This window comes from Peromyscus maniculatus, chromosome 22, assembly GCF_049852395.1.
Source record: "Peromyscus maniculatus bairdii isolate BWxNUB_F1_BW_parent chromosome 22, HU_Pman_BW_mat_3.1, whole genome shotgun sequence".
In the NCBI taxonomy this organism is placed as follows: domain Eukaryota; kingdom Metazoa; phylum Chordata; class Mammalia; order Rodentia; family Cricetidae; genus Peromyscus; species Peromyscus maniculatus.
This window is the reverse complement of record NC_134873.1, coordinates 44486803-44514032: the sequence shown is the minus strand read 5'-3', so window position 1 is coordinate 44514032 and position 27230 is coordinate 44486803. Positions and strand designations below refer to the sequence as shown.

The 27230-nt window shown below is 43.6% G+C and overlaps 1 protein-coding gene across 7 annotated transcripts in view; it reads right to left on the bottom strand.

The window, feature by feature from the left end:
• Positions 1–27230, bottom strand: part of Ltbp1 (latent transforming growth factor beta binding protein 1) — a 399391-nt gene that overhangs the window by 7592 nt on the left and 364569 nt on the right. For all 7 annotated transcript variants that reach the window (XM_006984834.4, XM_076558654.1, XM_076558656.1 and 4 more), the window contains 5 exons: positions 26689–26868; positions 24229–24315; positions 22373–22501; positions 21379–21519; positions 19958–20128 (listed from right to left, as the gene is read on the bottom strand). In XM_006984834.4, coding sequence (XP_006984896.1) covers positions 19958–20128; positions 21379–21519; positions 22373–22501; positions 24229–24315; positions 26689–26868 — 708 coding nt within the window. The remainder of the gene's footprint in view (positions 1–19957; positions 20129–21378; positions 21520–22372; positions 22502–24228; positions 24316–26688; positions 26869–27230) is intronic.

The following is a 27230-nucleotide window of genomic DNA, read 5'->3' as shown; positions in this document are numbered from 1 at the left end:
CAGTCACCCAGGGCGACACTTACTGGAAGGTCTCCAGTTTGTTTCCTCCTACATACAATTAAAGGAAAACACCGAGTCTGGCAAGATGGCTCCGCTATTAAAGGCATGTGCCATCAAGACCGAGGACCTAAGTTAAATTCTGGTACCCACACGGAGGAAGGAGAGAACAGACTCCCGCAATGTGAATGTACACCATAGCTCACATACACTCACTCTTTTTTTTTTCCCTCTCTCTCTTTAAATAAATAACTCTAAGGAAATAGCTAGTGTGACCTGTAGAGGTTTGCTTTCATCCCTGTACGGAGGGTGAAGAGTCAAAGTTCACACATTCTGAGACTAGCACCAGAGAACAGTAAAGTCTCAGAACCCACTGCACCATGGGACAGGGTAGGAGTCCCATTGCCCCAACCCCTCCCTCATGCACAAATATTCTAGAAACAATATCCAGGCCCCAGATGTTCCCAACACTTTGCATGAAGCCATGCCGTGAGATGAAATGTTAATTTCTTTAAGGAAATAACAGAGCCTGGAACAAGACTCTTGACTCAAAAAACAACAACGATAACAACAAAACAAAAATCAAAAATCCCAGCTTCAAACAGAGCTCAGACTGCTGTCAGCTCCACTTAACGTCTGAAAAAGCACCGAGACCTTTCCTTGGAGAACAGAATTGTTCAAATGTTTACAAGTTTTAAGAGCTGAGGTCATCTCTCTTGATTTTATATATATATTTGCTATACATCTCGAAGCAGGGGACATCTTTCAATATTTCATAGCCAAGCCACAGTGTGATCAAGAGTGGACATTAAAAGTGAATCAATTCATACATCAGCCTGGAAGACAAAATCCAGAGATGGCTGAAAGCTCTCCCCGAAGACATCTGTCAGCTGTTAGGGAGCCTTTCTGAGACTTGAGGTCCGAGGATGTCAAGTGACAGACACAGAAAGGCCCGGCCAGGGCTGTTTGGCTTCAGTCCTGGGCTCTCTTCCACTAAAGCACTGAGGTGACTAACCATTGCAAGCATTCACCTCTATCAGGGTCAAAGGGGAGACCTCAGATGGGAGGGAAAGAGAAGGATAGTGTCTACAAGCAGCTGCCCGCGAGGCCCACGCTTGAGCGACAGCTATGTAGATATCCACAAATTACGTTATGGGAAGAAGTATTTTGGATTAATGTTAAGGATCTCATCAAAGGTACAGACAAAAGAAATTAAGCTGTGGCCAGACACTGCTAAGCGTTTCCTAAAGAAGCTTCCAGACTTGACCCAGGCTGGAGAGAGGGCAGCAGAGGGAGATAGATTGATAGGTTCGAGATGCACCAAATCATTCTCTTCATTTCTGCCATGCATTACCACTCAGGAGTCTAGAATACACGGTCCTTTGCAGCCTCGCTGTCTCTAACAGATCACATGCCAAGCTTCAAGACAGTTTTGATCGGATATTCAACCACCATGTCTGTGTCGCATGCTCTGTCTCGTAGATGAAGATGTGCACCTCGATCAACACAAGGACAGTTATCTTCCTGGGAATGAGGACAGGTCTGTCCCTAATCCATGTACACTGTCTCTTCCATCCTCCCATCATGCACCTCGATGATTCTCGGCCAGGGTCAAGGGTGAAGTGAGCATGGAGAAACAGGAAGAATGTGGTTTTTGGTAGAAGTCAGAGCTGGAGTGTTCACCATGTTGTTTATTTTCCTATTTGGCAATTTTGGGCAAGCCTCGGTTTCTACATCTGTCACGTAAGAGTAATTCTTTAAAAAAAAAAATCTATTTTTATTGTATGAATGTTTTGCCTGCATGCATGCCTGTTTGCCATGTGTGTGCCTAGCTCCTGTGGAGGTCAGAAGAGGGCCTCAGATCCCCTGGAGCAGGAGTTACAAAGTGGCTGTGTGCCACTGTGTGGGTGCTGGGAATTGAACCTGGGTCCTCTGCAAGAGCAGCCCGTATTCTTAACCTCTGAGCCATCTTTCCAGCCCCTCCATAGGGGTAATTCTTATCTTTATGTTAGTGGCATATGAAAAAATTAAATGATGTGATAGATTTGCTCATACAGTTTGATGCTCCAAGAATACGGAAGTGACTCTTTTTTTTATTTTTTCTTTCTCTTAAGAGAAACCCAGACGTCTTTACCGAAGATCTGGAAACAACTGGCGATTCAAAGAGAGTATTGCAAGTGATATATAAATCTGAATGTCTGAACGGAGGGTGATCTGTGGGCAGAGGGGGCTGCAGTAAATTAAGGACGATGGATGAGCCGACTCTAGGCATTTGTTGATTCCCTCTTGAGATTATCTGGAGATTTTTATATAGGTGGAAGAAACTCGGCAGAGAAGAAATGTTCATGAACACTCTCCAACAAGGCACAAAACTGGCGATTGCCTTGGCAAATTTGCTGACCTGTGATAGACTATGAACAACAGAACTTTATATTTCAGTCACAGATCTCACCACATAAGCCGTGGCTGCAATGCGATGTAGACCAGGCGCGAGAGGGATAACTCGGAACATTCCAATGAGGCGTAGGTAAGATGCCATTTTTTGGGGATCAGAGTATAGACAAATTTCTAGAATGCTGTGGCCTATGAGCATCCCAAGCCCCGAGAGAGAGAGAGAAAAAAAAACCCACTCTAGCTTGGAGGTGTGGTTAGCCCTAGGTCTGAGTCACTGCCAGAGTCTAGCTAGCTTAGGGGACATGGGTGAATCAGGGCTGGCTGCAGTCCAGAGACCAATAACAGACCCCTGAACTGTTTCCACAGCTTCCCAGGAGAAGCCAGGAGAACCTTGGCTGCCTCTTCCTCCAGCTCACCATGAGCACAAGCACAACATACTTCGTCCTTAAAGTCCCTTGGCTTTCCGAAACTTCCTCTTCTTGGGCGCAGCAACAATGAATTAGCTAGTCGGCAGGTGCTAGGTGCAGAGCCAGGGCTGGTTCCCTTAGCAGAGCCCGAGACAACCTCCTTTCTGAGGCCCCCACCCCCACCCCGCCCCACTGAATGTTTCCATCTGGGGATTTAGCCGAACAGAACTGCGAAATGAATAGCAAATGGAAATATTAACACCTCGACGGCTCTCCCCTCCTGGCATTTCCCACCTCCCTGAGCACAAATGCTCAGCTCTAGATCAAAGCTAGGAAAGGGACACATGGGTGACATGGGACACCACCACTAAGTGGTCTAAACAGATCCAGGCCATTGGTCACACTATTTTCCCTGGCATGACAGATTCACATGGCAGATGGTACTGTTTTGATTTCTACTTTAAATGAAAAAATAATTTTTTTTTTTTTTTTAAAAAGTACTCCCCTGGAGCCAGGGGGTCTGGGACCCCTGCTGTCAGAAGCGATGGGAAGCACATGACTACATCCTGGCAGGAAATCTCTGTTCCTGATGACAGACACATCTGTGGGGCTGGTCTGGACAGTCACATGTCACGGTGCCACTCTGGCATTCCAGAAACCAGGAGCTGAAGTTTCCGTTGTCTGAGGCAGACTAAATTCAGCTTTTAGACATGAAGCAGAGGCTGGGTTTGGGTTTTCACACACCAGGGCTGAGCATTTAGAGCTGTGAAAATTTTAACTGGGTCTGTGTGGGAAGAGCAAGGCCCAGGTCTTCTGCAGTAAGTATAGGGGTCATATTTCGTTCAGATTTCTCTACCAGGTGTTTCTCCTGCAGGTTTAAACAGGCATTATTAATCGATGGCGGTGTTCAGGAGCGAGAGGAGGGAAATGGGAATTTCCCACAGTGACTGCTAAGCCCGCAGTGGAGGGGAAATTTTTCCTTAACTAAAATGGGCAGAGGTTATCAATTTTCTTCTTACAGTGACCATTTCAGACCCTTCTGTCCTGTGCTGGATAAGAAAGGCGACAGAAAGGCCTTAGTAGACTGGGTCAAGAACTGCATGGCACTGTATGTCTGTCTTTTTTGGTGAATAAACGCTTGTCCAGAGAGGAGCAGGTAGCCAGCCTGCTTCCAGGGAGTTAAAAAGTGCGGAACTGTGATGGGAAATTACACACACACACACACACACACACACACACACACACTCCATAACAACCATACCCACACACAGATACAACACACACACACACACACACACACACACACACACACACACACACACACACACTGAATAAAAGAACTAGAATCCACAGCCTCAAGACACCTGGGTTCTCGTCCTTATTTCTTCCTAGCTCCTGGTCAGGACCTGTTTCCTGGAATTTCAGTTCCTCCACCTATGGAACAGGATTTGTGCTGCTCTGTTTCAGCTCTATCGAACTGATTCGTTTCTTGCTTCTTTCACTGATACAAATAGAGAGAGCCTGAGGATAGCACGGACTTGCTGAGCATCGGATGAACAGGGTGGAGTTTAGCAGAGGAAAAGGGAAAGAAATTTGGGAAACCTTACATTTCATTCTGTGAGCCGCAAACGAGGAGGAGACAAACTAACCCAGAGGGGCCAGGCAGGAGTACTGCAGACTGAAAAACAGCCCAGGACTTGGGGGTGAGGGCACATGCCTGCAAGCCCCGTACTCTAGAGGCCAAGGTAAGAGGATCGGGAGTTCAAGGCCACCCTAACACCAGACTCAAAACCAAACCAACTAAACAACCCGACAGACAAGGAGGCGTTCAGTTAACATGGGAGCACACACACACCCGGTCTACTGCAGAGAACATGTGGACAAAGGAAATCAGCAGGCATGTGCCCTGGAGCTCTGATGAGCCACACACAGCATACTTCGGCATCATATAGTTTCATTTAGATCTCAGAACCACCTAAGGAATAACTGTAAATAGGTCTTCTTTGTTCCTCCCCAGAACACTACAGTTTATAGCACAACATGTCTAAGGCCAGCTTGGTGTGTCCTCTCTCTGCCAAGCCGTGTTCTGGTCGCAGCTGCTCTGTTCTGACACCCTAGGAAAATTGCTGAGTGCACTCTGCAGACCGTGAGCGTCAGGTAAGGGCTTCGCGCAGCTCTAAGCATCTGTGGTTTAAATTCCAGGGAGAGCCATAACCATGAGCGGCCGATGAGCTCAGCTCCGCCTGGGTCAGCTCTATCATTAGCAGGATTTATGTTTATTGAAGTTGCTCGATTTATTAGGTGAAAGAGATCAAATTGCTTAATGTTCAATTAAATTGTACTTGTCGAGGACAGGGAAGTAATGAGGTCTAAAGTCTTGGCAGGGTTTAGATTCCATGGGACTCCTGTAAACCATAACACTTTGAGGAAGCTCACGGCCCTACAGCAATCAAGCCTGCCCACCCCCAGCCTTCACCTAAGGTCAGCCTTCCAACGCAGTCACTCTCAGTGTTTCCCATCCGATGGCTGCTGGCGAGCCAGACTGGCTGACAGAAGAGACTACACGCTACACACGCAATACTACTATGAAATAAATAATTTTTTTTTTCCGAAAATGGAGGTCCCCTTTGTATTCTACAACCAAGATTCAAACATTTATATTCTTGTAATTGCATTAAGCTGAGCCACACAGGGAAGCCTTGAGAACAGGGACGGCTAACAGGAATTCCTTGTTAAGAACTTAATGGAAGGCTTCGTTAAGAACTTAATGGAAGGCTTCTCCCACTTCTTAGTTACCGGGGCTTTGGGAAGACACCACTTGAGGTTTACTTTCGGGCAGTCTTAAAAGAGACAAGGAGTGGGGTTACCTCTGCTGCGAGACGAGACGAGAGGCAAGGCTTAACAGTACAAAGGGGGCATGGAGGAGGGATTTCAATGCAATCCTTTTGTAAACAGGGACCAACTTTTGTTTCTTTCTCTGTGAGGATGGGTAAAGCCATGCCAACAATGCCCTCTCCTGCTCTTGGAAGTGACCGTCTAAAAAGCCAACAAATTACGAGAAACAAATATCATCCACAAGGAGTCCATTTGCTTTGCTTTTCCTGATAAAGCAAGTAAGAATTACCCAGAAAGAGGAACTGAATGTATACTTTAGGATAAAAGGGAGGTTGTAGGTTGTATGCCTTGTGAATGTCCCGCATGCCACTGGCATGCCCACCTCAGGACACTTGCTTTTGTTTTATGTGAATTTTTACCTCCCTTAAAAAAATAAATGCAAGCTAATAGGGGATATAACTCGATGCTTGAATGCTTGACCAGCATGCACAAGGTCCTGGGTCCCATCCCTGGTAGTGCATGTGTGTGTGTGTGTGTGTGTGTGTGTGTGAGAGAGAGAGAGAGAGAGAGAGAGAGAGAGAGAGAGAGAGAGAGAGAGAGAGAGAGAGAGACTGGAGTTCATCTAACCTTTCTGTTTTTAACTAGTAAGTAAGGAGACGAGACATCTCCAGGGTCTGTCCAAGCTTCTATGTGTGATTCTGTGTTTTTTTTTTTATTATTGAAAATAGATATTTTTTCATAAATATATTCTGATTATGCTTCTCCTCCCCCAACACCTCTCAGATCTTCCCCATGTCCCCTCCCATCAAATCCATATCTCCCTCCTCTTTCTCATTAGAAAACAAACAGGCATTTGAAAAAAATAGTAAAATGAGATAAAATAAAAAGAGAAACTGGAATAGGCTAAAACAGACAGACAAACAGAAAAAAAAGACACAAAGAAAAAGTACAAGAAACACATACAGAAGCAGGAAACACATGTTTACACACACAGAAACCCCATAAAAACACAAAGCTGGAAACTGTAGAACAAACACATAGGACATGTAAGGTACAAACAAACAAATACCAATAATCCAGACAAAGCATTATAAGACAAAAAAACTCTTTTAAAAAATGCCATTGAGTTTGTGCTGATTCTAAAGAGGATGCTTACTGCTACCCCAGAAAGAAAAGGGCCTCTGAAACTTGTGGCTGCAATTCAAGATACTAACCACTAGACGTCACTGTTCTGCCTCGCAAACCTGTCCCAGAAGGAAACTGAGGTTGAGAGACATTGGAAGGTATTCCAAAGCCCAAGTCAGGTTAAACTCTCAAAGTTTTAATTACTAAGTATGATCATTTTAATAATAAATAAAATATACATAGTGTAAAGTATTTTAAAGTTTACACTAGAGAAAATTGACCTGATATTTGTTTAAAACTCTCTTAAGAGTCAGAACTCAAGATTCTAAACAAACAAAGCAATAAGATAGCCCTCAGAACCCACCGCTATCATTTGAAGAACAAGTTCTGACTAACTTATGTACTATTACTTAACACTAAACGGTTATTGGTGAAGACGGATTCCATCCAATTACAGGAAATAAGATGTCATTACTTAGCAAAAACTTGGAACTATTTTAAGATCTCTGATTGTGTTTTATAATTTCTTTGTATGTTGCTATCTCACCTCACTTTAAAGAGAATCTCCTCTCCCCCCAGGGCTGTTCCCAATCAGTTATAATCCTAATGGCATACATTCTAGCACTGACATCGCTGTGCATCCTTGCTGGGGACTCGTAGGTTACCAAGTGAGTAGCATCTCGTAGAAATCAGCAGTAATGCAACCAACACAACTGTTCACAACAGCTCTGCTGGCCCCAAACACTCGAGGCTCAGGGACCAACATTAAAAAAGGAGCCAACGTGTCAGGAATCCTCCTTACCAAGCTACATTTTCCTCTTGAAAGTTGTTCCTTACATTAAAGATTGGCTGCTGATGGCGAACCGTTACTTCCCTAGGCTCGACCAAATTCATCCAAACATGAGGCTTATTTAAAAAAAAAAAAAAAAAAAAAAAAACGTGGTTCCGGGAATCAAATCAGGACCTCAGGCATGCTAGGGTTCTATCCCTGAGTCCCTTCTCTATCCCTACCCCTGCATCTCTGATCGCTCTTTAAGCTCTTGCTGGCTGCCTTTCCCCAGGTATAAGGGATACATCTGCCTGTTGCAGGAAGGGAAAAATGGATCAACCATCCCCTACCCGTCACCTACCAAAGTTTGTCTGCCCTGGTCAGAGGTTACCATTTCAAAGCCAGTAGCCAGCGGCTCTGCTCTGACCATAGTAGTTGTATAACAGGGTCGTTAAGAAGAGGTAAAAATAAATGCGACCCCATCTCAGCTGAAAACTTCCAAGCCCACTTCAGGGCTGTGGGATTTTCCTAGTCATTCTCGGAGCAAACCTCAACTGGCTCCATAATGAAAGAGAAACACACAGACAAACAAACAGCAACTTGTATGTACAATCTTCGAAAGCCAAATCTGCTCAGAGCAAACCTTTCAGTCCAAGTTGGCACCAAATGGAAACTTCTAGAAAACTGGACCTATCACCTCCGGTTTCAACAAGGAAAGCTGAGGCAGCCAAAATGGTTACTTTCGAGATTCGACGGGTTGCTGGTATCTAGGAACAACAGCACTTGGGACTCTGGGATTGGCTTATTTAATTAATTTCCATGCCTTCCTTTCTCTACTTTGGCTTGCCACCTTAGACCCGGATATGACGTCAGTGGGGTTCCCTCCCTCGAAGGCTCAGCATGACTGAGTGTAGCCAGTGCTTTGCTGGCACTGCTCACAGGGCAGCCCCTGGGAAAAGAAGCATGGATTAAATGACCACTCCACCCACCCATCCATCCAAGTCATCCAAATATTAGTTTCACAAGTGCTCATATCACTGACACCTGTGACCTTCTGCTGATCAGAATCCCACACAGTGATCTGTGATTGTGGTTGAGGACACTGGCTTCGACTGGTTCTTATTGGGCATTCAGGCTGCACTCTGAACCTAGCAGCATGGAGGAACCTCTCTAGCTGGTCCTCTACACTCCAGGAAATCAGACTCAGAACACAGCTCACTGGTGCACACTTTCACTGCTCTGGTTTCAGCAATTTGGCCTGCCTTTGCTCTGTCAGGATCTATTCTTTTTTTTAGACGATTCTTACTCTTAGGCAAACCGTGTTTATTTCTCTACTGACATGTTTTAAATAAATGGCTGCAAAATGACCATAACCCCGATGGGGATTCCCGGTCTACTGCTTATCCATTAATGCCACCACCGGAGCTCAGTTTTAAAACCCCACATTGCCGGCTGCTTCCGGCATCTCACTCTTACTTACCATCTCTCTTTTCGTACCTGGCCCGACTGTCATTTGCTCCTAATTCATCTAGTCCCTTTCCCAGGTCTAATGTCGCTTTCCTAGTTCAGAGACAGGGGCCCTGGTGGGCCATGAAAGCACTGTCCCCTGGGAAGCTTTGGCATGGCGGGAAGGCTCAAGAGGAGACCTGGTTCCCGAGGGGACCATGAGCAGTTGGATAGAGTCTGATTGTTCTCTCCTATTATCACCTTAAGGAGTGTCTGGGTGGAAGACACTGATTATAAAAGTCAGTACACACGACGGCCACATGGACCCTATTTACACGGAGACAGTAAAGACCCATGTGGCTGGGGAGAGCATGCTTGCCTCATGTCTTGGCTCTTAATTCTCCAATAACTGTCTGAATCAGTCTTGAATCCCCCCACCCCCTGCCCCGCCAAGTGACCTCGGGTTGCCTAAAATGGTAATTCTGCAGACTACAGATATACTAAGGCCAGTGTATTAATGCTTTATTTAGGATGAAGTGCTGCTTCCTGCCCCTGGTTACTCTGGGTGTCTACTGTGTTTAGAGGAATCATGTCATAACAGAGGGTCTCACAGACGGGCTTTGTGATTTCAGTTTGCAATGTACTTGCTTTTAGAATTAGGGCCTTAGGTTGAGTGAGAATTAAAAGAATTTGAATAAGTGGGTAAACGGTATTTAAATATATCAAGAAATTCCAATCACCTGTTTGTTCTTGAGGCAGGGTCTCTAGACCAGGTTGCCTTGAACTTTTCATGTAGGATGAGGATGACCTTGAACTCCTCCTGGTCCTCTTGCTTTTACATCCCTAGTTTTCGGATCACAGGGGTGCATCAAGATGCTGGGTCGATGCAGTTTTAGGAGTTGAGTCCAGGGTAGACAAGCATTCTATCAACTGAGCTACGTTCTCAGCCTCTGTATTTAAGCTTGACTTCTGATATTAAGAAGGCTGCTTAAGTGTTAAGATTATATTTGTTTGTTTGTTTGTTTGTTTGTTTGTTTGTTTATTATTGATTGACTGATTGGTTTTTCAAGACAGGGTTTCTTTGTGTAGCCTTGGCTATCCTGGAACTCTCTTTGTGACCAGGCTGGCCTTGAACTCACAGGGATCTGCCCGTCTCTGCCTCCTGAGTGCTGAGTTAAAGGTATGCACCACCACTGCCCAGCTAAGATTATTCAGAGTTGTGGGCTGCCCTTTTCAGCGAAAGTCTTTGAGAGAAAGTCAAGTGGACAAAACGTATGAAGGAAGATGGAAGAGTTTAAGACATCATCAGAACTTTTATAAAGCAGGAGATGTAATGTCTTCCTTGAGAGAGAAATGAGAAGAAAGTATAAATGGATGCATTTTCTAGGAAGCTGGTTTTGGATGACATCCTCCTGTAATATAGTCAAGTTAATCATCTACAGTCTAGGTTTTAAAATCTGTAGACTGAGTAGATCAAATGTTCATTCAAAAAGCAACATTAGATGGTCCCCTTCGGGCACAAGGCCTCTCTCACACCCCATGCGTTACTTTGGTGGTTTTGGAGCCTGTGGAACACATGAAAAGCTTCTTCACCAATGTGCAGTACTATCGAGGCCACGCTAGTTCCTGAATCCTGGCGCCCTGAACTGTTCCTCCTAAACAGCCTCGAATCTGGCACCATTTCTGAGGCTCACCTCCCTTCAAATAGATGCTCAGCCCTTCACAAGGAGGTACCGTGTAGAAATGGCATGAGCTCAGCTTATTTTCTGGACCAGGATATAATAATAATCACTTGACAATAGCGGTACTGTCCCACCATCCATTCAGTATCGCATCTAATGCCTGAGCGCCCCCTTGAGGCAGGTGTTGATACTGCCATTCCACGCAGGAGGACCCTAATAATAGCGCAAAACAGATGTGTGGACACAATTCACTACTGAATGTTATTTCACAACCATTCCTTTGTAGAAAGAAAACTATTTTGCTTTTTGGGAGGGGGGACAGGAAGTTTTCTAAATAAATACAGTAATCTTTTCGGTGAGGAACAGAATAAACCGCGAGCCAGCCTATTCCACATAGCATATAAAATTCATGGGCACCAAAAATTCAGCCCCAAAGTATTGCACCACTTGCCTTCTTGGAATATTTACAACTTATATTCTGTCTACATGTATGATGGTGGTCTCTCAGTTTAGAAGTCTTGTGTTATCTTTCTATGTTTTTTTCTTTTCTTTTTTTTTTTTTTTTTTTTTTTTTTGAGACTGGGTTTCTCTGTGTAGCTTTGGAACCTGTCCTGGAACTCACAGAGATCTGCCTGCCTCTGCCTCCCGAGTGCTGGGATTAAAGGCGTGTGCCACCACCGCCCAGCTCTATCTTTCTAGTTTTGTCCATTTCCATTCTATTCGGTTGGTAGTTACTTTCTCTTGAATCACAGCATTCAGAATCTATGATCAAAAGGATAAATATTTTCACACTAAGACAGGATTAATTATCATAAGCTCACAGAGAGATCTCAATTCCACATAAAGGAGATTTGAAGGAACTTTTTTAGTTCAATGAGCAGAACCAATCACCAAACCAGGGCAGGATTCTGGGTCGCCTAAGTAAAGGCGCTGGTACTCTGCTGTGCTGCCCATGTGGGATGCTCCAAAGTTATTATTAACATTCTCTGGAAACATATTTCTTGGAAAAGCCTTCACCCTATGAATGTTGAAAGGCTTTTTGCAACCGTAGCCTAGTCACAATATTTTTTCAAGTGTCGCCTGAGAGTTAAATGTCTGTCTTCCTTCACACCTCAAGGCTGGTATGCAAAGCCTTACACTGAGGTCTTTGGGAATGTGGGAGATGCATGGTTGTGGAAATCACTGACTCAATCATTTCTAAGGCAGGTTACAAATTACTTTACTTTGGAAAAACTATATAAAAACATTGTGCTAGATTAACAATTAGGACGCTTACAACATTTTGTCATTCCAGGTGTATATTCAGGAGAATATCTGGGAATAAAATACCCTAGTTCGGGGCTGGAGAGATGGCTCAGGGGTTAAGAGCACTGACTCTTCTTCCAGAGGACCTGGGTTCAATTCCCAGCACCCACATGGCAGCTCACACCTGTCTGTAACTCCAGTTTCAGGGGACCCTGACACCCATGGCAAAAAACACAAAATGCACATAAAAATAAAATAAAATATATTTTAAAAAAATACCCTAGTTCACAACTGCATCTTACATTCCAAACACAAACTGTGAATTTGTCACACACCTTTCGGCATAGAGTATGTGTTTAACAAATAACAAAATGAAGGAAGAAATGTATAATTTTAATTAAAATGTAGGGTTTTAATTTAATTTAAAAGTGAAAATAGGAAGATGATACACAATTTAGATTTCATCCCAGAAAATTGATCTCTCTTCTTGTCAGCCACCAGAAGTACATAACTTACATGCAATAATAATCAACCTTGTTAGCACTGAGAGAGGCATGGATACCTTACATAACTTATAAAAACCTTTTGTTTAGGTTGTGTCTACCTAGACAGGAGGCATTGGGTAATACTGACTTGGATTCTCGTGCATAGTCATGGCATGGCTTTGTGCTATTTATCAGTCATTCATTCAACGCTTGCACAGGGAAACAGGGGTAGCATAACTATGCCTAGACCCTGTTGTCCGAGTTCAAGTCTCAGATAGACATTTCTATGTATTTAAAATAAGATGACCATATATATGTATTTAAAATAAGATGGCCATATATATGTATTTAAAATAAGATGACCATATATACATATATTTAAAATAAGATGACCATATATATGTATTTAAAATAAGATGACCATATATATGTATTTAAAATAAGATGACCATATATATGTATTTAAAATAAGATGACCATATATATGTATTTAAAATAAGATGACCATATGTATATGTGTGTGTAACTATACATGTATTACAGTATATATAGTAAAAGCAAATTTAAGTCATAAAAAGTTGATAGATTTACAAGCAGCCATCAACATAACTATAAATGTTCTTCCTTTTTAAAATATGTTCTTCCTTTAATTTATTATGCAAAGGACAGTTTACTCATGTCGTTCTATGCCCCCCCTTTTAAAAATAGAATATGGCTTACAGCTGGCAAAATGGCTCAGTGGGTGAAGATGTTTTCTGGCAAGCCTGATAACCCAGGATAGGAAAAGGAGAGAAAGGAGAAGGCAGACCCCTGCTAGCTGTCCTCTGACCTCCAGACACACTGTGGCACATGAATGCATGCACATGCACACACATGCACACACACACACACACACACACACACACACACACACACACACACGCGCGCGCGCACACACACACACACACATACTCTAAGTAGTGTAATCAATGTATAAAATATGGCTGGGACCATATTATCTATCAGGATCCATAGCAATACTTCATTTAGAAAATGCCTGTGTAGTGTTTTCCACTGTGTAGATGTACCACAACTCATCCCTCAACTCTGGGCACAGCCGATTCCATTTCTCCTATTACAGAACCGTTAGTTACGTTTCGTTTGCTGACACTCAGGCACATCTATAGGATGAGCTCCCCAGACTAGACTTAGTGACTCGGGCATGGATATGCATTTCATCTTCAGATTGTTTCGTTGCAATACAGAAACACTCCTGTATGTTGATCAGTATCGAAATATAATTGAAATTTATTCCTTTCATGCCACTAGAGTTCCCATTGGGACATGAGTAAAAACAAAAGCAAACATCACTTGGACCAATTCCTGAGCTCCAAAGGATGCTTCGGAGGTGCACGCATGCTGTAGTACATCAGAGTACCAACAGGGGGCACTCTCCCAATACAGCAGTCATCCCATTGGGCAAGCTCCCAAAATGCCAAGTTTCAAGTGAGGACTCTATCACGACCTAACATTCAGTTAACTTACAACATGGCTCTCTGAATGATTTATTCACTGGGAGTGAAATGCTTTCAATAGTATAATTGCAAACACTGCGATTCCTGGATACTATAGAATCTAGTGTTCAAACGTGTCTAATTGGCTTTCACTGCTCACAGAAAGACTTTGATCTCTATTTGATAACAATACAACATATATGTATAATAAATAATCCATAGGTATGTTTTCCAAAAATTAAGTTTATACTTTACTTGGCCAAGAATGATTGGCTTTAACTCATTAGCCAATTGAATAGATACGACCCACCTTGGCTGCCAGCGTGCCTGGGGAGACAGGCAGATGGAGCATTGACTTGGTTCACTACACTCACTGCTGGCTCTAAACCATATTCCTTTGCTTGCGTTAGCACACAGCATGACAACATGAAAGGTTTGAGCTTTAATTCTTCATTTTGTTACTTTCATAGTTTTTTTTTTTTTTTAACAAAAATACTGTTTATTTCAAATGTACTTTGAGTTCATGGGGAGGGGGAACTTGGGCCACACTAAACCAGTTCCAACAGAGCCTATGCCTGGATCTGACTCTGCCCACTGAACAGGGCGTGACAATGCGAGCTACCTTTCTCTGCCACAGACACATCTCCTCTTCCAGAAGGAGGCGGTGGCTGGGCACCTAAGACCAAAGAAATGGATACCTTTCAACAATGCCTGGCATGGAGACCCATGACTACCAGGCAGGAAATGTCTAATCAAAGATCTCACATTCTGATAACTATGATCTCCTCCTAGCAGGGCATGCACATTTCCCAGGGAGCAAACCATGTCTGCCCTCTCTTTCATCTGAAACATGGATATAGTGGTTTATTTGGTGTGAATTGGTTTTCCTACCAGCCTTGCCTTGCACAGTCTCACTTCACCTGATGATAAACAGATCATATTTGGGGGTCCTCCCAAAGTAAGTTCAGCCACTGGCATTTTAAGACTGGGTAGCAGCAGAGGGTATTGTGAAAGCCAGAGGGAGGAAGAGGCAGCGGGAGCCGGAATAGGGCCAGGGAGGCTCCCGGGGCTCTAGAAGGCAGAGGTTGTTGGCACATGCCCACCACATCACTGTCACACCCTTCACTTGACCACAAACAACCTGGGGCTTTCTCCTTAAACGAGCCTGCCATTTGGCCCCAGGACTAGCTGAGGACTGACATAAATCCAGAGTGGCCCCCAAAGTGAACAGAATTACACAATGGCATAGTTTTTCCTCATGGGAGGTTCTGCTAACATGATCCTTCCCCTCCACCCATTTCTCCCACATGCAGTACCAACACACAAGACAACATCTAACTTCGGAGAACCACATGGGACGGGCCGCTCCTACAGCCTCCACCTGCCAGTGTTCCCAGACTTGCTGCTTTAGCAAGAATTAATGCCTGTGACCTATTGGACCAGAAGTGTGAAGGCCTGTTCCGAGCCAGAGCTGTACTTTACACTGCACTTTAATGCTCAAAGCTGATGACAGGCGCTGGAGATTTATTCTGCAAATTCCCCTAGCACAGTTTCCATCCGTAACGGATCATTCCCCAAAACAGTGCGGCCCTCCTCCAGAAACTGGAAGGTTCAGTGTCTGGCTGGCTGGGGCTGGTCCAGTGTTTGCATTAACAAAGGACAATGCTGCGTCCTTCTCGATCGTCAAGAGATGCAGGAATCCTGCACTGAAAAGGCTCGGAGGCAGAATTATGAGCATCCAGTTTTAAAACCCACACATTCTCCGGTTCCTCTGAAAAGCTACAGACTATCATGAGAGCAGGTTTGAACATACGCAGACGCTTCTCAGGAACCCTAAGATCTTACCAGCTATTGGGTCTACAGTCCTCAGGGCTTATCAGAAGGCAGAATCCTGTACTCTCATCCGACAACCTCGGAATCACAGCTGGAGTTCAGATGGGACTCCTGGCTCACTGCCTGGCTCTTTACATTTATGAAGTGGCAGTGTAAAAGAGAAACTTATATAATGACAACCATTATGTCTGCAGTGGTTGATCCTTCATTCATGTTCAGGTGTTAGGGAGCCATATATTTTATAAGAGTCTTTGATTTCAGTTACATTAGAAAGTGCATTTGATTTGAAAATATTATTTTAGTGTGTATGTATGTATGTAAATGTATGTATGCATATGTGTATGTATGTATGTATGTATGTATGTATGTATGTATGTATGCCATATGTGAAGGTGCCTGCAGAGGCCAGAAGAGGGTCTCAGATCTTCTGGAACTGGAGTTACAGGTGGTTGTGAGTCACCTGACATGGGTGCTGAAAACCAAACTCAAGCCCTTTGGAGGATCAACAGTGTTCTCTCAACCACTGAAGCATCTCTCCAGCCCTGATTTGAGTATCTCTTTGGAAAACCCAGTCCATTAAATACGATTATCAAAGGTGCTTGGCTTGTCACTCATAGGCAGTAAGTACAGCATCGCAAGATCGAGCTGGAGACAGACTAAAACGCGGCTCTACACAAGAAGAGCATCCATGATCATAAGCACAGCATAGTCCAGAGGCCAGGGCTATAAATGAATCAGGCCTCCCACACCTACAAATAAGCAAGAAGACACAACCCAACCGCAGCAGCAAGACAAACAAACACAGTCACCTCTCAGCATCGGAAAAGATCTTCACCTTCTCAGAAACAAGGGAAATGTAATAAAACATATATATATTTACTCACATGGTAGAAACAATTCTAAAGGGGCTGGGTGTGTGGCTCAGGAGTAGACTTTGTGTATCACCCATGGTTCCTTTCTCAACACCAAAGCATTCCCCAAAGACCAAGAATGATTTTAAAGATAGAGTAGGCCAGCAGTAGAATGGTGACTACCGCCCTGAGCATAATTTTTCCAACCTTGCATTGGTGGAGAAATAATAGAGTCAGTTAAAGGCCAATGTGCTTCCTGGCCTGGTGTTATAACTTGTGGGTGTTTTCTCCCCGGGGAAGTTCTATAGGTACACAGGAAGGTTCACTGGAGCAGTGAAAATCAGGAGAAAATCAGGATTGGGGCCAAGAAAGGCTATGAAGAAACAATTACAATGGCCAGCATGAGGTGGGGCTGAAGAAACCAGGTTCTGCACAGATAGACCAGGTTCTGCTCAGCCCTTCTCCCACCAGTTCTAAAACATGGCCAATCACAATGCGCACTTCAGAGAGAGGATGTTAAAAATGTACAAAATGTGGCCTGCGGTCAATTTCAATGCCACCAGTTAGGAGACGAGCCTGATTTCAGAGGTGTTGACATATATAACAAAAAACAAAGTATTGCTCGGACAGGTGGTACTGAGCTCAGTATTAAATATGACACTAAATATTTATTAATGACTAACATAATCTGTAATAAATGGATGTATAGTAAAAAGCCTACGAGGCTCAAAGCACAGATTTGAAGAGTGAACATCTTCAGGGAGTGGAATACACACGTGACAGGGCAGGTGGAGGGAAATAGAACATCTTTGGTTGTTTTAATTCTTTTAGAGTTATTTATTATTGTTATTAATTATTATTATTTTATTAAGGAAAACACTGCCTAAAACCAAGGAGACAGGGAGGTGTTGAAGACAGTGGGGAGGCCCAGGCCTTGCTACATTCACCTCTAGATTGATTTGCTCTCATCTCCCTGTGGCATGTGCCTCACTGATCCCCTGTGGTCCCACGTTCTCTGTCCCTCACTGCAACCCAATGAGCTAGCAATATGAGTGTATTCTCAGCGGAGGGCTGTGGTGATATACTGTGTACCCCAATATATTGTACACCCTAATAAACTTATCTGGGGATCAGAGGACAGAGACAGCCATTAGATTAGACACAGAGGCCAGACAGTGGTGGCACACACCTTTAGTCCTAGCACTTGGGAGGCAGAGATCCATCTGGATCTCTGAGTTCAAGGTTACACTGGGAACAGAGCCAGGCAGTGGTGGCACATGCCTTTAATGCCAGCTCTTGAGATCTCATGCCTTTGCTTGGGAAGCACACATGCCTTTAGTCCCAGGAATTGACATGGCTGGGTAGAGACCGTATATAAGGCTGAGGAGACAGGAATTAAGCAGCAGTTCAACTGAGACCCTCTGGGGTGAGGACTCAGAGGCTTTCAGTCTGAGGATTCGTAAGAACAGGATGGGCTGAGGAGTTGGTGAGGTGAGGTTGGCTGTGGGTTGTTCTGTTTCTCTGATCTTTCAGCTTTCACCCCAATTTATCTGGCTCTGGGTTTTCTCTTAATAAGACTGTGTAGCAATTCATGTTTCAGAAGGTTGCTGCCAGGCGCAGGGTGGCAGATCCAGCCCCAGAACCTAGCCTTTCTGGTTCTGAGTTGCTATCATTCCCATCTATTATTACTTTAGGTATTTGCTTGTCTGTGGCATTTCAAATTATTTTCTTTTTCATGCTACATTGATTCCAAGTTATGTCTAAGCAGGAATCCTCCATTTATGAAGTCGCTTGAAAGAAATATTCCAATAATTGAATTAACTGAAAATTAAATGCACTTCCTCTCTTGAAGCAATTTCTACCCCCCTGGCTATTCTGAATATGTGCTGGGTATGAACTCCTTCATCTTGCTCCAGCACACTGGTTTTCTAGCCTTAATAAGTCAATTTGAGAAAACGACACACCAAACATTATCCAGTACCTTCCTTTAAAACAAGAAGTGGCTTTGGTGGTCAGGAAAGAAACAAACCATTATCACACAAACCAGCAGCCACAAAACAGAAAGAACAATTAACACCCCCCGCCCCGCCGCCAACTCCTCTATCACTAGGAGATAGAACAACTGATGCTCATACCCAAAACTTGGAGAAAAATTAGATTTACTCAAATACTCCCCATTTTTTCTATTCTTTCCCTCTCTCCCTAATCCTTTCTTTAAAATGTTTGGCATTTACTTGTTTGTGTGCAAGTGAGTAGGCGTGCACATGCCACATCACACGTGTGGATGTCAGAAGGCAATTTATGGGAGTCTGTTCTGTCCTTCCACCTTGTTGAATTCAGGAACTGAACTCAGGTAGTCAGGCTTATTGTCAAGGGCTTTTACCTAATAAGCCAGCTTTCTTAAACAAGGTGAACATCTCCTATTTGAAATGCCTGGGACCAGAAATGCTTTAAGGTTTGGAGTTGTGGAGATTTGAATGAAAATAGTCCCTCATAGACTTGTATGTTTGAAATCTTGGTCCCCAGGTAATGGAACTGTTTGGGAAGGACTAGGAGGTGTGGCCTTGCTAGAGGAAGTGTGTCACTAGGGGTGGAGGTTGAGGTTTCAAAAGCCAATACCAGAACCAGTCTCTCACTGTCTCTCTGTCTCTGTCTCTGTCTGTCTCTCTGCCTGCTGCCTGTGGATCAGGATATAAAGCTCTCACCTACTGCTCTAGCACCATGCATGTCTGGTTCCTGTCATGGATTAACCCTCTGAAACTATAAGCAAGCCCCCAGTTAAAAACTTTCTTTTATAAGATTTGCCTTAGTCATGGTGTCTCTTCACAGCTATAGAGCACAGTAACTAAGTTTTGGGACTTGGGGACCTTTGGACAGACTTTGCCAACAAAGCATCTTTAATCCCCAAATCTGATGTGCTCTAAAATCTGAACTTTTTGAATTTTCGAACTAGCATGATCCATCAGTATCTCTCCTATGAAGTCTGACATCAACATCTGAATGTCTACCTACATTAATATTTTATAGTCCCTCATGCCTCCTCCTCTACATTTTAAAAAATGGGCAAGGACAAAATTATGAAGTATCTAAAAACATAAATTCTAAAAAAAAAAAAGCACAAAAAATCATGCCACAGATGGGAGAAACAATGGTTTCAAAAATTAATGATGTGGTCTGGATCTAAGGCAAAGCAGGAGGCACATGTTTATACAACTGTATCTTCTGCAACACACACACACACACACACACACACACACACACACACACACACACACCACCTATGATGAACTAAGACGCAAGGAGAAAGACTATATCCGAGAAACATGCCAAGCTCCACAGTAGAGGAAGAGCATGTGCCACAGGCCCCTTGCAGAATAAACTGGACACCAGCTCACCTGAGTCCTTCATGGGACAGAGAGCACACTGCATGCCCCAAGCCTCCCCGTACAGACAGCAGCACTCAGTGTACGTCGTCTGCTTGCCCACCAGAGGACGGCTACACACGTACTCCTCGCTCAAATGCTCCCAGCACAGATCTTGGTAGACGTCGGTTTCTTCTATTTGTTCTGAAAGGGAAGACATGGTTCCGTGACGATCGCTGGGTTATTTCTGTTTCTTCCACACTGCGGCGGCAGCCGGCAGGTTTCAGAGTTTCCATCCCTACTTCTATGAGCAACGTTCAAGTACTAGTCTCAATCCAGCCTGCTCTTTCCCCAGATGCCATCTTTGTCGTCTCCAGCTGAATGTCCTTCCGTCAGCTGACATTCTGCCTGCTTGTGGTGTCCTGGCTGGATGCCTGCCTCCAGAACATCCTCTCACTATATAAAGTGCTCATTATCTTGTCATCCCTTGATGGCTTCCCATTCTTCCAGTCCTGTCAACTTCCACCACTTCTTTCCATATCCACGCTCTCCTACGCTTTTCATCTGCTCAAACCCTGGACTGGTAACACTTCACTTTAGGATGTTCAGTTCTAAACTTTCTATTTTTGTTTCATCGGAAGGAATCTCCTAAATGTAATGAGTGACTGATTGATCATATCAATAATTAATGGCATGCCACATCCTCAGAGATTGGCGGCAATTCCCATTCATGCACTCCAGGGGTCTCCACTTTGCAGAACTTCACATTCTATGCTGGCTAGCCTTATCATGTCCTGCACCCTGGGCAAACACAATTATGTTTCCTGACCTTGCATTTTCCTCTGACGTTGAAGCGTGATGAACCCTCTGGGGGTGCAGCCTTCCACGTGCTCAGGCCCTCTGTATCCTGATGTTTACTTAATGAGTACTTAGGTGGTTTGAAAGAAAATGGCCCCCCATTGGGAGTGGCACTATTAGGAGGTGGCCTTGATGGAGGAAGTGTGTCACTGTGGAGGTGGGCTTTGAGGTCTCATATATGCTCAAGCCATGCCCAGTGAGACAGATCTTCCTGTCGCCTACATATCAAGATGTTAAACTCTCAGCTCCTTCTCCAGCTCCGTGTCTGCCTGCACGCCACCATGTTCCCCTATGATGATAAAGGACTAAACCTCTGAACTGTAACCCATCCAATTAAATGTGTTCCTTTATAAGAGTTGCCATGGTCATGGTGTCTCTTCACAGGAATAGGAACCCTGACTAAGACAAGTACATACAGAATATTAAATCTACACATTAATTACATGTGTCTCATTATTTCTCTTAGCAGCTCTCTCAACTTCTTCAAGATAACCAAGGAATTAATGGTCCTATTCTTGAGTAATTTCCATTTTAATGAAAACGACAATCTTGAGCACTGAGCTGGATAGACATTTGTGCCTCACATCCAAACATACCATTTGATTCAGTTGGTTGCACACATCTTTTCTCGGAGGCATCCAGGACCATTGGGTGGGTGCAAAAACAGTTGTAAGAGCCCTCCGTGTTAACACACTGGCCATCGATACAACTGTTAGGGTCTTGACATTCATCCATATCTTAAAAGGAAACAAAACATCACCAAAGAAAATCAGCAATCGTTTGTGCTTCATACAGTTATCAAAGTTAACATGCTGATAAATTCAGTCTGGATCCCAAGAGCCATCACCTTTGAATTAACTACACATCGTCATCCAAAGGGGGCCCTGAGACTGGAAAGACAGGGTCACCGAGGAAAAGTGATGCTGTCATTGCTGCTATTAAATATGGGAAGGAAATACTGAGGAATGGTCCATGCTTAGAAACATTAAGATAAAATGCCTTTTTAAAAATAATACTTTTAGCCGGGCGTTGGTGGCGCACGCCTTTAATCCCAGCACTCGGGAGGCAGAGCCAGGCGGATCTCTGTGAGTTCGAGGCCAGCCTGGGCTACCAAGTGAGCTCCAGGAAAGGCGCAAAGCTATACAGAGAAACCCTGTCTCAAAAAACCAAAAAAAGAAAAAAGAAAAAAAATAATAATACTTTTAAAATGATTCCCTTATGCTGTGTTTGTCTGTACATGGTTTTCAGCTTAAGTGTTAAAGTCTGCGTGAGTATTTAAAGATGTCTTCCGCTTACATGACCTGACTGATAGAACAGGGCGGTCTACAGACCAAAAGAACTCTGTGGTGGGATCAGTGACCTGGGTTGGAATTCCACAATGACTATGAACTCCTTGCCTGACACCCATTCAAATACAAGGATGAAAGGTTTTTATTTCTCAAATCTTGCTCAAGAAAGAGATCCACAAAACACTTATCTTTTAAAGACAGATTTAAATTCAATTACACCATCTTAATCATATAGCATTACTCCCCCCCCCCCCCCCGTGCATTTTCCCAGCACACCTTACTATATTCTCTTAAAGCTTACCAAAACACTGTAATTTGACGGGATCATAATATGTCCCTTGCTTACAGTAGCATTCATACCCGGGCTGAGTGTTCAAACAGTAACCGTTTTTACAGATCTCCTCCCCAAACAGCAGGCATTCATCAGCGTCTATTGCAACAGAGAGAGGAGTATGTTTTTATTTTTTCCATGCAGAAGAAGAATCCAAGCGACATCTGGTTTTAGATTAGATATTATGTTCGAAAGGTTCTTACGATGTAGAATTTAAAATTAGGCCCAATTGGCAGATGTGGAAAAGTGATGAGGTAAGGTTCTGATGCCACCTCACGTTCGGTGAGCTGGTCTGTGGATTCCATAGTGGCTCTCAGAACCTGCTCTAGGATAGCCTTCGAGAAATGGGCCCATCTCTCTGTGGTATACGCTGCCCCATTTACTAGCTGAGATGGGCAAAACCACTGAAAACTATTTGACGGAGCACGGAGAAGGTCTTTTCAGGGGAGGAGAGGTCAATGCATGGAACTGCACATTATAAAGGGGGTTGGCAGGCCCACTTCCCCCATAGAACTAACCCTGGGACACCACAGTTGTCTCCATGATAAACTGGACATAACTGGGACCCTAGTGTACTAGGACTCAAAGGATAAAATGAGATATAATCTATGCAAAGGATTCTGGACACTCTGAGGCTGCCTGTTCAAGAAGTTCGGAGTGGATGCCATCTAGCTCTCATTTTGAAAGCTGTCAACGCCGTGGAAGACCCACTCAAATTAATACAGATGGAAAACGGCAGCGCCAAGAGCAGAACATGTGGCCATAACGGGTCTGAATTCCATCGTCTCCCCTCACTCGCAGCACTGTTAGGAGGAGGAACTGGCTTTATATGAAAGAGAGGATAGCTTTATAGCAAAACTGAGGTTTATAGCATGATGTGAACTTTAACTGCATTCCTGTAAGAACAGGGCATGTGATATTTACGAACCTGAAAACCATTCCACACATAATGCAGACCAAAGTCTCCTAGTCCAGTTGGGCTAAATCATAAACATATTTTAAACACCCAAACGGAATTTCTTGTTCAGCTACTGAGTCCATACTTTCAAACACTAGCTTTCCAAAAGTATATGGATAATAAGACCATTTTCATGGTCTCTTTTCCAGCTAGTTTCCAGTTTTCAATACTGAACTATAATGAAAAAAATATCACCTTATATAGAGTACGTCACAAAAATATCTCTAACATGGAACTGTCAAAAGTCAGCTAATGAGGAACAAACTGTTCATATATATATAAGTATTCACCAGAATAAACAGGCTCCATACTTATTTATTCAACAACAACATGAAAGATAAAAAACAGCCATTTTGGTTTTCCCATTTTCCAATCTTCATTATGAATCTGTGGCCATTAGCAAAATATTATTGGGAGAGTAGGAAAGGCTATTCAAAAACCAAGAATCTTAGCTTCAAAGCTAATCATTAAGGGCACCATGAGAATAAAATCTACATGCGCATGGTTTATATAATTTGGAGCGTATGTCTAGGTGAAGGAATACCTCCTGACTGCAGCCTTTTGTGGTCAGTAGTTATGCACATATTATTGGAAGCTCACTGCAATTCTGAAAACATTCTTGTTCCAGAGGTGAACAGTTGGAAACTCAGTAGGTTCCATGACCTCTCAAGGTCACATAGCCTCTGCTAGTCTGACCCCAAATCAAGAGTTCCATCCAGCATCCACAGAGACCTTCCTCCTGGGGTGGAATAAAGGGCTTGGCCACCAGTGTCTGCAGCCCAGCGAACTCTACCACTGTGTAAGCCCCGCCAGGCTCCCACCCGAGTGACTGGCACATGTTACAAACTCATTTGCACTCAATGCTGACCTTTATAGTTCTCACCACCGGTGTCGTAAGAGGATTCTCCAGCAGGGACAAAACCCTTCCCTCGAGGGCACATTTCCGTGAACTCAGCTGATTTTAAGAGAGACAAAACCAAAAAGAAAAAAGAAAAAAAAAAAGCAATGAGTTGAAAAAGAAAACAAAACATCAACATTTCCCTGAGTGCATGTTTTTAATCCGGCTTCGCCTTCTCAGATTCAGAAACTTTTAAACACTCAAGCAATAAATCCTGCATGGTCTCAAAGTCATGGATTAGGTAAGAAGACGTCCAGTGACTCTAGAAGTTGATATATCTTTTTTTTTTTTTTTTTTTTTTTTTCTGAGAAAGGGTCTTACTGTGTTATCCTGGCTGACCGATGATTCTCTAGACAGACCAGGCTGGCCTCAAACTCACAGAGATCTATCTCCCTCTGCCTCCCGAGAACTTGATAAGGGTGTACACCACCATGCCTGGCAACTTATCATGTGTTCCACCTCACCCAGGGTTTATTTGATAGCAGGATTGCTATTTTTTGCACTGCTGTGGTGGTTAGTGTTCTAAAGGTTTGGGAAGAGCCCATACAGCAAAAATTCGGTTAAATACTGGTACCTGTGGATAATGCCTTCATCAGTATAAAATAAGAAGAATCTGGGCAGCTAGAGAGATGGCTCATCATTTAAGAGTGCTCCTCTATCAGGAGGATGGGAGTTTGGATCCCAGCAACCACATAATAACCTCAGCTCCAAGGAGGGTATAAGAGGCAGGAGGATCACTAGGGCTGGCTGTCTTCCAGCCTTGTTAAGGGAAACTTGAGTCCAAGGTTCAAGGAGAGACCCTGCCTCAAATGACTAGGCAGAAAGTGATGGAGGAGGAAACCTGGTTCCAAGTACACAAATGCTCACATTAACCTGTAAGTGAGCATATGCTTACACAGCACACACACACACACACACACACACACACACACACACACACACACACACACACACTGCCACACCAACTCCAGTGTCGTCCGTGTGACATGAACAATTATGTCAATAATAGCGGACGGGAGATACGTGTCCCACGGGACTAAGCTCCCTGGAGGTCCCTGGCAGAGTACCCGTGTTATGTCTCGTTCTCGAAGGAGACGTGCTTCAGAGATCATGAGCTCCCTGGGCTATGGGTTCTGTATAACTGCTTCTCTGATAATGTTCTAATTGGTCTATAAAACACAGCCAAAATTAATGAATGCTTGGGTTGTGAACTGTGGAGGAAAGGGGAAGCTGGACATGGACCTTATTTAGATATAGCAGAATGAACTATTCCTTAAAGACCTCAAGCCTCAAGTCACTAGATAATAGAAAGTATAATAGTTCAGGCACTTCTAGGGAATGAACACTCACCTACTAGGAATCCTTTAGGAATCCCAACTAAAGTGATTTATGGCAGAAAACATTATCTCATAGGAGGCAGATAGTGGGCCCCTCTGTTGAGGAAGTTCAGCATAGAAAACTTAAGGACAACAGCAGAACCCCTTCCCCTTGCAGGTGTAAAAATACAAGTGTCCATATTCCAGCAGGTAAAAAGGTTTTATATTAGAAGAGATATATGGTGAAGAACTGAAGAAATACTTAGGGAGGATCTGCAGCATCCAAATTGGCTAAATGGGTCATGAGAACCAGAAAAGTAGAAGTTCATAATAAACTAGCGAGCGGCTGAGATAAAGATGAAGGACACAGCTGCAAGAAGCCTACACAAGTCTAGGGACTGTACTAAGTTTAAAAAACACAGACTGCTCTTTGGGTCATAAAGTTCTTGTGAGTGAAGGGATATGTCTAGCGCCGATTAGTAACTGTGTGCTTGATGTTTTTTAAAGATGATGTAATTGAATTATTGCCAAGCTCTTGTTGTTCCCTGTATGACTTGATAGTTTTCTTTTCTGTATATAAACTACTGATTTGCAGAAGTAAAATTGCAGCAGCTTCAAACCACTTTTGAGTGTGTTTGTTGTCTGTCTGTCAGTCGCCGAATCCTTGCCGTCCTGACTACCCAAGCCCTGATTCTCCTACGGTCGTGGTACTCCCGGTGGGCCAGTCCGTGGCAACACACAAAATAAATAAATAAATAAATAAATAAATAAATAAATAAATAAATAAATAAATAAATAAATAATGAGATGGCTTTTATTTTGAAGTGGAATAAAACCGAGTTATCTTTCATAGTTATCTTTCATATCTACAGAGCCTGACTGTAATAGTGCATCCTATGACAGGCAGAATTTAAGAATAAATTCGGAGGTGGGGGCGGGGGCAAAGGCTCTGGACTGGAGAGGAGTTCACTGAAGGACAGCCTCTTTGGAGTCACTAAGGCAGTGAATGCTGTTTCAGGACCTCAAAGTCCATAGCCAAAAGGTACTCCTTGCCAGGCCCCTGAACACCATGTGACACCCAGGCAGTGGGAACACAGCAGTCAGTAGATCTTACCTGTCCCCTGGACAGGGCAGGGGAAGATTTCACAGTTGTCTCCCCAGCCAGCTCCCGACGTACAGCAGCATTCTTGTTTGGTGACGTTGGGGGCGAGTACATTATCACAGAGACTGGCGTCATTGAGATTATAGTAGCATTCCTTCTTGTCTTCTCTGGGTTGGTGGTCTACAGTAGAATCTAAGGAGTATAGAGGAAGTATACAGTCGAGTACAGATCACAACAGGACAGAGGCCATGGGCACAAGACCATCTTCCACCACCTTCAAGGTCAGATTCTCCCACTTTAAGACAAGCATGCCCTTGAGTCCTGAATTTTGGTAGGTTTATAATACACTCCAGAGCGTAAGTCTGTCAAAGCCAATTCCTTTTACATTAACCCATTACTTTATTCTTATAAACTTGGCTGTGAGCAGTTTCCATATCTGCTTTCTTTTGCCAACCCAGGGCCACTCTTTACAGAGCTGTAACACCTACTTAAATTATTGAAAAATTTTCCCCGAAATGGGACCCAAGGTCTGGGGCCACATGTAATAGTTCACC